The sequence below is a fragment of the Vanderwaltozyma polyspora genome, genomic scaffold (genome assembly GCF_000150035.1).
Source record: "Vanderwaltozyma polyspora DSM 70294 KpolScaffold1018 genomic scaffold, whole genome shotgun sequence".
Taxonomy (NCBI): domain Eukaryota; kingdom Fungi; phylum Ascomycota; class Saccharomycetes; order Saccharomycetales; family Saccharomycetaceae; genus Vanderwaltozyma; species Vanderwaltozyma polyspora.
Genome location: NW_001834694.1, coordinates 64,318 through 77,704, shown reverse-complemented (window position 1 = coordinate 77,704; position 13,387 = coordinate 64,318). Strand labels below are relative to the sequence as shown.

Here is a 13,387-nt window from a genome sequence, read left to right as displayed (position 1 = left end):
TTGTTTCACTAATTTTTATTTATATAATTGCGATATACAAAAGAAGCTATACTTGTCTAAAATTGATAACCGATATGGAACAATTTGTTGATAATGTATATATAAGTTCTTATTGTGACAATTGCCTTTGTAGTCGATAGCATGTTTCCTTTACACTACCACATTGCCAATATCTTATTTCTGTCCTATGCCAATTTTTAAATAGTTTAGGACATATCCGGCTATTCTCGGCTCTTTTCGCATGTTTTTCACCTTGTCTATAAATAGCATCCTTTTCACAATGTCACCCAAAGTGACTTATGCACCCGTACATTATTTAGAAACACCCATACACCAATAAATAGTCCCTATCTGCTGACAAAAACATTCTGATGCCAAAAAATCGAACATAGTTAAAAACCAATAAATTGTCTGCGAGAAAAATAAAACATCCACCAAAAAAGAAATGACGGACACGGACCCGTACAAGCCAACGTGTGATGCAACTGACGCAAAAGCAAAAAAAAATATCCCGAATTTTTCAGCGTCTCTTTGAGCTGGATGGGAATTTTCAATGTCATTCCCCCTGCCCATTTACTGCTGTACTTTTTCCAATCTCCTCGTTCTCTTGAAAGAAAACCAATTGGACAGCCTCCTGCCAGACACAGAAATAGAATGACGGCCGTCCCACGCTAGACAGAATCTTTCTAAACGCTCTTCAGCCTAGCAGACTCAGCTGGTACCACCAGATTTAGACAAGTACTTCTCTTCAACATCAACTTTACTGTCTGTAATCATGCCTACGTCTGCATCTCTTATGGTTTGGTGGTGGTGAGAACTAACATCTTTCTTTCTAAAGGAAATTTTGAAAAATTGTCTGAACCGCACTGGCTACTAACAAAATATTTCATTTTGGAAAAGTTTCAACGATGAGGTCGAATTTTGTTGATGCAATGCAGTTAGTTGATGAATTGATGAATTGATGAATTGATGAATTGATGAATTGATTGATTGATTGATTGATCGATTGAATATGTCCAGGAATTGGGATAACGTTACAGTAAGTAATTGTAATGTTTGTACACTGTAGTAGTAGTAAGTTTGATATGTTTAACCATATCCAAAGGTTGATAAAAGTAATATATTAGCATATATATAACATTGTAATATACAGTCTCTTCATATTGTATTCTAAATAGACTTATCTTAGATCACCAAGAATATTGAAAATGGCTGTCAAGACTGGTATGTAGAATTAGCTATCCATGAAATAGATATATGAATAAGAGATTACAGACTTAAATTCAACTGTGTTCAAGAAAGAGGAATATCCAAGTGTTTTATTCATTTCACAGTATATGAGAATGATACCAACGTAGTATATGGGACCCATATGTTAAATTGGAAATAGGAATTCTAGGAATTACGTAACTGTGGTGGTAGTTACTATTCCCGTATTTAATATGGTTTTTAAATTGAGTATCGAAACATTTATATGATAGAAGAATGCATTTGTTAATTGTCAAATTACAAGTAGTTCTAAATAAAATCCAAGATAACTGTATATGACGAGATTATGAATATCTTCATTTTTGCTTGAAGGCTTCAGTAGATTCAGGTGTTTTTATATCATTTACGATGTTACTGATGAAAGTGAGCATTATTACAGTTTAATTCATATCTCATAAACATTGGTTTATTGAAGTTTGTTAACTTTCTCTTAATATTAGAAATAAACATTTTTTACTAACAATATATGTGACTTTAATCCATTTTTATTTAGGTATCGCTGTTGGTTTAAACAAGGGTAAGAAGGTTACTTCTATGACCCCAGCACCAAAGATTTCTTACAAGAAGGGTGCTGCCTCTAACAGAACTAAGTTCGTTCGTTCTTTAGTCAGAGAAATCGCTGGTTTAGCTCCATACGAAAGAAGATTGATGGATGTTATCAGAAACGTCGGTGAAAAGAGAGCCAGAAAGGTCGCCAAGAAGAGATTAGGTTCTTTCGGTAGAGCTAAGGCTAAGGTTGAAGAAATGAACAACATCATTACTGCTTCCCGTCGTCACTAAATCAATTTTATATAAATTTATCTAAAATTGTTTAATAATATATTTGATCACATACATTTAACATGTAAAGTCGTGAAATGACCTTGTAAAATCAGAAGAAATGCAATACAGTTGAGCTGTAAACCAATGTTCTTGGTAAAAACATAATTATATATTCTAGAGTTCAAGGTAATAATGCTAACGCTAATGCTATAACTTGACTTCGTGATGTTGATTTTGAAGATGTAGTTAGTCGTCTCCTCATATTTCCTTTACGAAGGATGACTTTGCTGACACTTTTTCCTAAATGTAACCAATTGACTAATCCATATATCCTGAAATAAACCCGTTACTAGTAAGGGAAGGTCAAATTTTGGCAGATGAACCCTATACGTCAAAAAAAAAGAAAACAAGAATAATCATGAAACAGAATCCACCCTAATATACTTCTTGATTCAAGTCTAGTATGATATACCAAGATCTAGAACATCTTATAACGTAATTGAAATGAATATCTACTTAACATTTACAAAACGACATATAGGTAAGGGTACTTAGTATTATGCGAGAAGCCCTGTCGTCAATCAAGAATACGACCTTATTACTTTAAAGGTTATTACTTTAAAGGTAATTTCGTAAAGGTTAACTGAATATTTCGTTACTGCCGTTTGCCTACTTTTCTTCTTGTAAAATGACAAGCTGGAATTGGTTGAAACTCCAACCAATTTTGATTCGTATTCTTCAATATAGGAAATTCTTTGGTATCCTAAGCCATTGTTAAATTGTATCTTATAGGTTGAAAGGTTATGAGAGCCTTAAATGTTGGGGGAAATATGGTATTCAATACAGACTGACTACTAAATAAAAGCACCCTCCCCTCTGTCTCCCCGCCTCCGTCAAACGTGGTGAACCATCCTAAATCTCACTTCCAACAAGACGTTTTAACGAGTATACTCATTACCCCAGGCGTTGGCACATGATGAGCTTCTAAAACATCTTCTGCCCACCCAGTAATCGTTGATATCTCTTTACCCTATTTAGAATTTAGATACGAATCTAAAGTACCAATTTGGAAACTAAAATATTGAAAAATGATTAAATAAGGTATCAGATGGTTAAATGAAACATATCAGGATAAATATCATGTCTTAAAACCACTCACTCCACAATCCCGACGGTGTAAAAGACTTCCAAAGGGCTATGTTATGTCTTCTGTAGTGTTATGGCTCATCTGTTGGATCAAACGAAGTCTTGAAACCCAATGACCTTTGCAAGGCAAGAACCGAAATAGAGTGATTTTTTGCATTACGTCTCCATTTTAAGACAATAACAATAATAATCTTGATTACTGGTAGAGAATACCAAAAAAAGAAAGAACTTCCCCTCCCCCACCCCCATAAAACCTTACCATGTATTATGAATCTAGACAGGAACCGACATTTAGCTGACTGGATCAACAATTAATCTCAAACAAAACTCAATGTTTTAAAGCATACTGAAGAATTCTTTGACCCAAATTGTAGAGGTCAAGCAAGCTCATCCATCATACCCACTTTGACAGAAAGCAAAGCCAGCAAACAAAAATGTGCACAAATAAAGGTCCCAGTGGGAGAAAGTCAGTTGGGTCAAAATACATTGACAAGTCTAAAACCAATACACTAAGAACCGTAATGGATTATGAACAAAAGCTATCACTAGAGCAAGATGTGAATATGAATCTGAAAAGAGTCCGCGGGATAATAAAAGTGAAAAATATCATGTGTCTGTTTGATCAAGAAACGATACCAACCAAATGCATACATAATAAATCTCGACTGTTTCCTGCTCCAACCTGATCCTAAAAATATCAACGTCATCAATCAGTGTGTACTTGCCCTAAGGCGCAAGCACGCATAATAAAACGTGGATAAAAATATATTCTACAACTTGCCAGAATTGATCCAAAATATTGATCTCTCCCAACCTCATCGCCGGGCCAGCAAGAACACATGCACAATATTTTTGATCCCAACCAAACTCATCATCACTGATCCTCTCCCTCCCCCCCAGAGTTTCAAACATGGAACCTTCTAGATCAAGATACAAGGACTTCTTTTCTTTTATATTTTCGATCTAACAATTACCCAAACCCAAACCCAAACCCAAGCCCACGGTGGAACAACTGATGAGACACAACAGCAACATCTTACGAAACATTTTAGATATATCCCTCTCAGCTATCAGAATTGGGTAATCCTAAGAAGTTTTTGCTTGTTCGAGTAGAATACTAAGCCGTTTCGAATAATTTCAGTTCGAAACATGTTCGACCTTAACAATGATAAGAGAAATGAGTGAAAAGATACTACAAAAGCTGTTCAATCAAGAAAAGTGAGTAAGATCCATCAAGAATTTTCGAGAAAGACCAGTGATAAATAACCAAGCCTATATATTTTGACCTCCCTCATCGAAATAGTTATACCTAGGTTGAAGAAGAACAGGTGTAGAACAAAAGATATTAATAATATCAATTTGTTCGTTTCGAAACGATACTTCTAGAGAGTGATATTTCAAATCATTCTCTCTCTGGGATAATGTTCGAACATTCACATCTGATGCAAGATAGTACGTTAAAGCACGAAAAACGTTTATGAAGTTACTCTGGTATCACAAATTGCAGGGAGGAAGTAGAGGTGTCTTACACATGGGTTTTTCACTAATAATTGTCAGATATCATTACTGTGATTTCACGAGAGGAATAAAATATCATTAATTATAGTATCAATTTGTATTCTACTCTAGTTGACAAGGTTTGTTGAGAGAGATGTAGTACTGGGTGTGTCCGTATGTGTGTGCTAATGATTATGTTAATTTTGCACTCTTTTTAAACCACCAAAATGGTTGAAGGAGGGAGAAAGCAGGGTTCTCAAGGTTTCCTTCCACAGTTTACACGTTTGGTCACCTGGGGAAATTCAAGGTTTTGCTGGTACCACCACCGTGGGAACTATTATGCATTACTCACCACGGTGGGAATTTTTATGCGTTAACCACTACAATTATTATTCTGGTGGTGGTGGTGGTGGTGGTGGTGGGTTTAGTTGAAAATTTTTTTCTATTCTTATGTTTGGTTCTAGGTTTCGAAAATAAGCGTGAAATTTTTCTTTTTTTAGGCATTCCTACCCAATTTTAGTAGTATGTTTGAACTAATACTGAACTTGTCATATACTTGAGCGCATGGGATTTGTCATCGATTCGATTAATTATGGGTGAGATGAGATGGGATGTTATAGGGAAAGAGAGGCAAAAATTATGGAAAGGGTTATTGATGAGGTAGGCTCTCTCACCAAAGGTTATGACACCCAGCACAGAGATATACATGTACACACATTCAATTTCTCACTCTATTGTCCCACCTTGTCCGTTTCTAAATTGAAAAAATTAAGTGTAAGAGGGCTTTTTTTCACCCGTATAGTTTAAAATTATCATCAACAGGGTGACCATCACCACCACGGTGTAATTGAAATATTCTCTCTTTTACATACTTTGATGTTCTAGAAATTACTAGTGGTTTTCTATACTAGGAAATTATGACAACATTTATAGAAACAAAGGAGAGTTAAGTAGCTGAGTTATTGATGGAAGGAAACTAAGGTTTATACTGAAAAATCTTAGATATGAGTAATTAGAAAAATTGTTAGGCTTAAGATCGTTTAATAGTCACACATATATATCACATCGAGAATTCAATTGAATATATAAATTTATAAATATATATATATAAGAGGCCATCTTGGATCTTGAATTATTTAAGTCAATTTATCTCATCTTGTATTTTTTGTATATTTTTCATTAATAAGACTTAACCAATTATAGCAAGACACTTAAGGCCAAGCCTATCTATTAAATAAGATCTATACAAAGAGTAATATATCAAAGAAAAAATGTCGTACTATTACACCAGTCAGAACACTGCAATTAATTCACCAAGCAGTTTTAACGATGGCATTATCATCAATCCATCAAGCCAATATACAAAGAAGAGATTACAACAACAATTAGAGAACCGCATTCCACGCAATACAAGTCATATCAGCAGTAGCGGTGGTGGTGGCGGTGATGACGATGACTTACTATTTTCTATGGAACTACAACAACCTGTTAATGAAACAAGCTATATATTAAACTCCAATGCAATCAATTACAGTCTTAACTCTGAAAGTCCGTTCTTCTCAAATTCTTTGCTAGATTCGAATTACAATTTTGATCCAGCTCAACAAAATTACAAGATATGGTTATCTACAGTCTAAGCCAGCTTAAAACTAAACAACTTATAGCTGTGTGACGTGACACACACTAGTTTAAGCAACTACGACGCCAGATAAAAAATAAATAAAATTCCTCCCCCCCAAAAAAAAAATAAATTATAAACCAAAATTCAACCATATAACTAGTAATTAAACTAGAATGACAACCAATCAATATAATGAAGAACCGATTTCAATGACCAAGAATTATATATAAACGACATCAAACATAGTTCATATTTCAAATTTAACACATTCTAACGATTTTAATAATAATAACTGAAAAAAAAAATAAATTTATGATGGAAGGAAGCTTTTAATTGAATAACAAAACAATATTAAAACAAAAATTCACCAAAAAAATATTATTACAATAGAAAGAAGACTAAATGAGAATTTAAAACTATTAGTTTTTTTTAATTTTGCATATCAATCAACAAACAAATCTTATAAATACCACAGCTTTTTTACATTTTAACATGCATCACTATAACATATCAAGTACCTCCAAGAATATGATATATTAAATTATAAAGACATTTTTTTTGACATTTTTTTGACTTTTTTTTTTGAAGATTTAAAAATACACTTGAACACTTACAATTAGATGGCACTGGATCTAGCAATCCATTGGATCCATGAAACCATCTGATTTATATATATATATGTTTTTACATACTCAATTGTGTATCGATCACTTTTTTTTTAATAGATAGCAACTGCAATTATCTCTTTAAAAAGGCCAAGTTTCAGATTAGACAATCAAATTGCACATAACTAAGTGCTAAGACGATGTCATATATACTCATAACGACAAATCGAACAACTGTAAATTAAACATGAATATGAAATGAAATTTTGCAAGAATGAATTTATTGCTTTGTAGTTTATAATAATTACATAAAACTGGGCCCGTCTGTGTGCCTGTTTGCTTACTAGTTTTTGACAAACGTACATATGATATTCATATACTGTGAAGTGTATAGATTTAAAATTTCCAATCCAACCAATGATATATAGAGAGTTATATAATTATATAATTAATAATAATAATTTACAATTACAATTACGACTTTGGTATAGGTAACACCTGTTTTAAGGTTGAAAATATGGTCTGGTCTAGTATGGTATGGTATGGTATGGTGTGGGTGGATGTAAAATTAGTATTAGTGGTGTATTCTCACTAACCCATATGCTCTTTGCCCCCTCCCTTCAAAAACCACCCCTTCATCCACAACCACAACCACGACCACCTCCCATATGGTTCTTTCCCTCCCACCCCCTAGAGATAATACATAAATGTTCTAGCTATCGTACTATAAACTGTATAAGGAAAGGAAAAGACAGTGTTCCGACAAGGAGCCTACTTAAAAACAAACAGAAGCCTCGACGACACTGGAAGAGCAATTGGCTTGGGATAGTTTTACACAAATTGGGTTGCTTGACCCCTTGTTCGTTAAGAAATAACCTATAGCCATAGGTTGGCATGATAAGCACAGAATACACTTACAAATCGATTGTAAAAAGTGTTAACAAAACATAACACGCCAACTTAACAATGACAATGAGAATAACTCTTGTAGTGTTTTATTGATTATATCGATGATGAATCGGTTTAGGAAGGGAAGTTTCCCATTTCGAATTCGAATTCGAATTCGAACTGCAAAAGACCAAGGCAAAGACCAAGACAATGAAATTACAAAAACTATGTAAACTATTTTATTCGAACTTGCTGATACACTTGATTGCTTGATAATGAAAACTTGGGTAATCGGTTTTGGAGATCAACTAACGTAATGTAAATGTTGTGTAACGTTAACGTTACAGTATAATATAATCGAAACCAATTCTCTTTCTTAGTTGTATTCTCTCTCTCAAACCTCAACCCTTCCTTAGTCTGAGAGCTATAGTGATCAGAACAGAAAACAAGAAACTTCCTGTAGACATGTTCGTTTTCAATAATATACACCTCTCTGTTTCTTTCTTTCTTCCTTGTTGCCCTTAATTTTATTGTTTTATTAACCAAACGTTCTTGTTCTTGTTCTTGTTCTTGTTCTTGTTCTTGCTGGTGTTGGTGTTGGTGTTGCTCTCGGATGTGGATACAATGTGGTTTTGTTGATGATTTCGGTATCAAACCATTGACTGGACTGGATTGGGAGTCGAGTTGAGTCGAGTCGAATTGGTCTTGTGTTGTCTTTGTTCATTTCGAACTTTGTTACTTTTTACTTTTTACGTTTGGAGTGGCAGCAGCAGTACGAAGCAGTACGCAGCCAAGTGGAAATCGAAGTTAAGGGGACAAGGGGCATGCATTAACCAAACCAAACCAAACCAAGCCCAACAAGAGTGATATAGCGGCTACCTTCAAGAAAGAACGTCGTTCCATTCTATGTATGTCTTATACCTGCTTACTTACTTACAAAGTATATGGCATATGTGTTTGATACGTTCCCTTTATCCTACCTCGTCCAATTAATTATTATATTTTTTTCAGTTTTAAGTGGCTCAAACACACACTCTACTCTACTGGACTGGTGCTCTACACTGCACTCTTCTGCAAGTTAGACGTCGAGTATCGACGGTATCAATTGTCGATATCCCATTCCATTTCAACTTCAAGTTTACTCTTACTCTAAGCTTAACTCGACATCAAGTGCAAGTGCAAGCCTAACTTTAAGGCTACATTTTAAGGCCTTTCTTTATTCTGACTGAGAGTTTTATGCAGACATCTATTACAGAATTTCTAAACTTGTAGCTACATTATATACAATATACACTTTTATGTTTGTTTGCATATTCTGTCTAGTATATTCTCTTGTCCTCTCTGCTTGCTAGCGATCGCAATTGCCAGGTTATAATGACGACAACAGGAAAAGCTACTGGCTACTAATTAATTCATCCATCCTTACTCTCTGTCTGTCTGTCTGTCTCTTTCTCCTTTTTTATGTACTAGGGAACTCTTTAACTACTTTTAGATGAAGGGGATGGTTGAGAATTAGACACTGCTGCCACTGCCTTTAGACTGCTTTTTAGATTGGATTAGGTTGAATGCCAATTTAATATCCCAATATGATTGTAAAAAAGTAGGAAAATGTTTTCTTTTAATTCACATATAAATATGTGTACATTTTTTCCCATATACTGATATCTATCGATTCACTTCCATTCCATTCCATTGCTTTGTCTCTCCCAATTGCTTCGAACCGTCATCTTTTGTAACTGTCGAACTGCTGTCACATAGACTTTGAATCGAAGCAAAAGAACTCTCTTTCACACTTGTGGCTGTATCTATAATTAAAACTTTTTGGCAAGTTTAATATATACTCCAGTTTACAATTGATATATATATATACAAATATATTATCAGGGGTTGATAATTTTATTGATAGTATCAGCTGTTAGGAAACCTAGTTTTATGGTAGTTTATACAATAATATTTCACTGAATATTATTAACTTTTTGACTGCTATTGTTGGGATACTAATTACTGGCAACGACGATAAATTATAGTTCAAGTCACTGACAACACACAATTCAATTGAGAAGAATTGGGCTGAAGCAGGATAAAAAAAAACATTAATCCTTTGAATACATTTTAGAAATTAGAAATAAAAATAACGATGAACCATTTCAGATCAGAATTTGTCGACACTACTGTCGAAGAAAAAAGATTGGCTCAAGAAAGAAACCATGAGAAGTACTGGTATAAATGGGGTCCTTATTTAAGTGAAAGAAGTTGGGCTACTGTTCGTGAAGATTACTCTCACGATGGTGACGCTTGGAACAACTTCCCATTTGATCACGCTAATGCTAGAGTCTTTAGATGGGGTGAAGATGGTCTATTTGGTGTCTCAGATAACAGACAATTGGTCTGTATGAACGTTGCCCTGTGGAATGGTAAGGATAGTCGTTTGAAGGAAAGATTATTCGGTTTGACTGGTCATCAAGGTAACCATGGTGAAGATGTCAAGGAGTTGTACTATTATTTGGATAACACTCCTTCCCATGCTTACATGAAGTCTTTGTATAAGTACCCTTTCAAGAAGGCATTCCCTTACGAACAATTGGTTGAAGAAAACGCTAAACGTGGTTACCAAGATAAGGAATTCGAGGTTTATGAAGTCGATGGTCTTTTCAAGGACTCCCAAGATGGAAACGACAACAAGTACTTCGATGTCTACTTTGAAATGGCCAAAGGTGATGATAACCCTGATGATTTGAATTTCAGAGTCACCGTCTACAACAGAAGTGAAAAGGACTCCGGTGAACTTTATGTCATGCCACAAGTTTTCTTTAGAAACACCTGGGCTTGGAATAAAAAGAAGAACTCTTTCAAGAAGCCTTCCTTAAAGAGAGATCCTAAGGCCACTAACTTGGTTCATGTCAACCATGAAAAGTATCCAGACCGTCAAATCCTGTTCCAACCTTCTCCAGGTGGATTCGGAGATGAATCTGATGCAGATGCTACCAAGGCTCCTGATGTCGAACCACAATTGTTATTCACTGAGAATGAATCCAATTTAGTTAAATTGTTCAACGACAAGAAGAACCCTGCTGATTACTGTAAGGATGCTTTTGAAGAATATATTGTCAAAGGTAACAAAGAAAACACTGTTAACCCAAACAACGAAGGTACTAAGGCAGGTGCTGTATACCATTTCAAGAACATTCCACCAGGTGAATATGTCACCGTCAGATATAAGTTCACCAATGAACATAAAAAGGAATTCTTCCACATTGAAGACTTGGCTGTCATTGATGAAGATGAGTTTGATACTATCTTCGAAAACCGTGAAGAAGAAGCTGATAACTTTTACTGGAGAATTACACCACTTCCAATTAATGAAGAATTAAGAAAAGTTCAAAGACAAGCTTTTGCTGGTCTGTTGTGGACTAAACAATTCTATAACTTGACGTATGACGCCTGGTATAATGGTGATCCAAACGTTTTGCCAAGACCTCCAAGGGACAGAGCCAATGGTAGAAATAAGAATTGGAAACATATGTACATTGAGGATATTTTGTCCATGCCAGACAAATGGGAATATCCATTCTTTGCTTCTTGGGATTCAGCTTTCCACTGTATTCCATTAGCTATGGTTGATCCAGAATTTGCTAAGAAGCAATTAGATTTATTAACAAGAGAGTGGTATATGCATCCAAATGGTCAAATTCCAGCTTATGAGTGGAATTTCAATGATGTCAACCCTCCAGTTCATGCTTGGGCTACTTATCGTGTTTTCAAGATTGAAAGAAACTTATACAACCGTGAGGACCGTAAGTTCTTAGAACGTGTCTTCCAAAAGTTGTTGTTGAACTTTACTTGGTGGGTTAACCGTAAGGATCAAGGTGGTAACAATGTCTTTGAAGGTGGTTTCTTAGGTTTAGATAACATTGGTATCTTTAACAGATCCGAACCATTACCAACTGGTGGTGTTTTGGAACAAGCTGATTCAACTGGTTGGATGGCTTTCTTCTCTTTGCAAATGTTGAACATTGCTTTGGAATTAGCCAAAGATAATCCAGCTTATGAAGATATTGCCTCGAAGTTCTTCGAACATTTCGTTCTTATTAGTGATTCTATGTCTTATGAATATAAGATTGAATTGAACGGTTCAAGTTGTAAAGAAGTCATCAAAGCTAACTTATGGAATGAAGAAGATCAATTCTATTATGATGCTATCTCTTGGGGTGATGGTAACAAACAACAGTTGCCAATTAGATCTTTAGTCGGTTTGATTCCATTGTATGCTTCAATGACCTTAGAACCTCACTTATTGACACAATTCCCAGGTTTCAAGAAGAGAGTCGATTGGTTCATTAATAACAGACCAGAGATTTTTGACAGAAACATTGCTTCTATGACCAAGAGAGGTGTTGGTGAAAGAATGTTGTTATCATTGGTTACCAAGGACAGATTGTTGTCAATTTTGAGACGTTTGTTAGATGAGACCGAATTCTTGTCTGAATATGGTATTAGATCCATGTCTAAATACCACGAAGAAAATCCATTCAGAATGGACGTCCATGGTCAAGAGTATGTCGTTAAGTACTTACCAGGTGAATCCGACTCTGGTATGTTTGGTGGTAACTCCAATTGGAGAGGTCCAATTTGGTTCCCAACATCTTTCTTAATTGTTGAATCCTTGCAAAGGTATTTCTTATACTACGGTTCCGATTTCAAGGTTGAATGTCCAGTTGGTTCTGGCCAATACTTGAACTTGGCCGAGGTTGCTGAAGAAATCTGTTGCCGTATGATTCGTCTGTTCATCCCAGATGACAAGGGTGAACGTGCTGTCAACGAAGGTCCTTACCAGGATTTGTTATCCAATGATCCTTACTTCAAGGACTTGGTTCATTTCTATGAATATTTCGACGGTGACACTGGTAGAGGTTTAGGTGCTTCTCACCAATGTGGTTGGACCACATTAGTTTCTAAATGGGTTAGTGATCACGGTCTATCCAAATCAAAGCACTCATTTGGTTCTGTCTCTTCTATCAGCACAGAAACTGAAGTTTCTGCTTCTGAAACAAGTCAAAACAAATTCAGAAAGGGTAGACGTAAGAGTGCCAAATCTTTGGTAAACTTCACCGCTGCTGTTCTTGAATTGACTGAAGAAGAAAAGCATCAACATAGAATTGGTGGCACCAAGACTGGTTTGACTCCATTTACCAGTGCTGGTTCAGAAGAAGGTATGGAATCTCGTGGTAGCCATAAGCACCTGTCCGTGTATGAAGGTTGTGATGATGCTCACGCTTTTGAAAACAAGTTGATTAACAAGTTGAAGGAACAAGTCCGTAACTTGACCTTTGATGATAAGTTGGAAAGCGGTTCATACAATTCTACTGCTACTGAATTTTCCTGCCAATAATGAAATTTTCATGTCCCTCCTCATCCTTAGTTATGATTATAAGTTTTATTACTTTTATTAACCTTTATTTTTATTTCTTTATATAATCTGATCGATATCCATTCAATGCAGAAATATCTTTATTAATCTTATATGTGGTATATTTGTATAGTTCTTATGCTAAAATACCTATATTTAATTAGAGTTATTACGTGGTTATTAATTAAAAAA

At 35.2% G+C, this 13,387-nt stretch overlaps 3 protein-coding genes across 3 annotated transcripts; all 3 read left to right on the top strand.

Annotated features, from left to right (window-relative positions):
* Positions 1 to 1,208: 1,208 nt before the first annotated feature.
* Kpol_1018p28 (60S ribosomal protein eL36) lies at positions 1,209 to 2,049 on the top strand (the record flags this gene model as incomplete). Its single annotated transcript, XM_001647308.1, has 2 exons — positions 1,209 to 1,224; positions 1,763 to 2,049. The coding sequence occupies 2 exons, from the start codon at positions 1,209 to 1,211 to the stop codon at positions 2,047 to 2,049; spliced, it is 303 nt and encodes a 100-aa protein (XP_001647358.1).
* Positions 2,050 to 5,945: 3,896 nt separating this feature from the next.
* Kpol_1018p27 (uncharacterized protein) lies at positions 5,946 to 6,311 on the top strand (the record flags this gene model as incomplete). The annotated part of the gene is made up of 1 exon (XM_001647307.1): positions 5,946 to 6,311. One exon carries the CDS (start codon positions 5,946 to 5,948, stop codon positions 6,309 to 6,311), a length of 366 nt encoding a protein of 121 aa, XP_001647357.1.
* Positions 6,312 to 9,925: 3,614 nt separating this feature from the next.
* Positions 9,926 to 13,177, top strand: Kpol_1018p26 (uncharacterized protein; the record flags this gene model as incomplete). The annotated part of the gene is made up of 1 exon (XM_001647306.1): positions 9,926 to 13,177. The coding sequence occupies one exon, from the start codon at positions 9,926 to 9,928 to the stop codon at positions 13,175 to 13,177; it is 3,252 nt and encodes a 1,083-aa protein (XP_001647356.1).
* Positions 13,178 to 13,387: the final 210 nt, after the last annotated feature.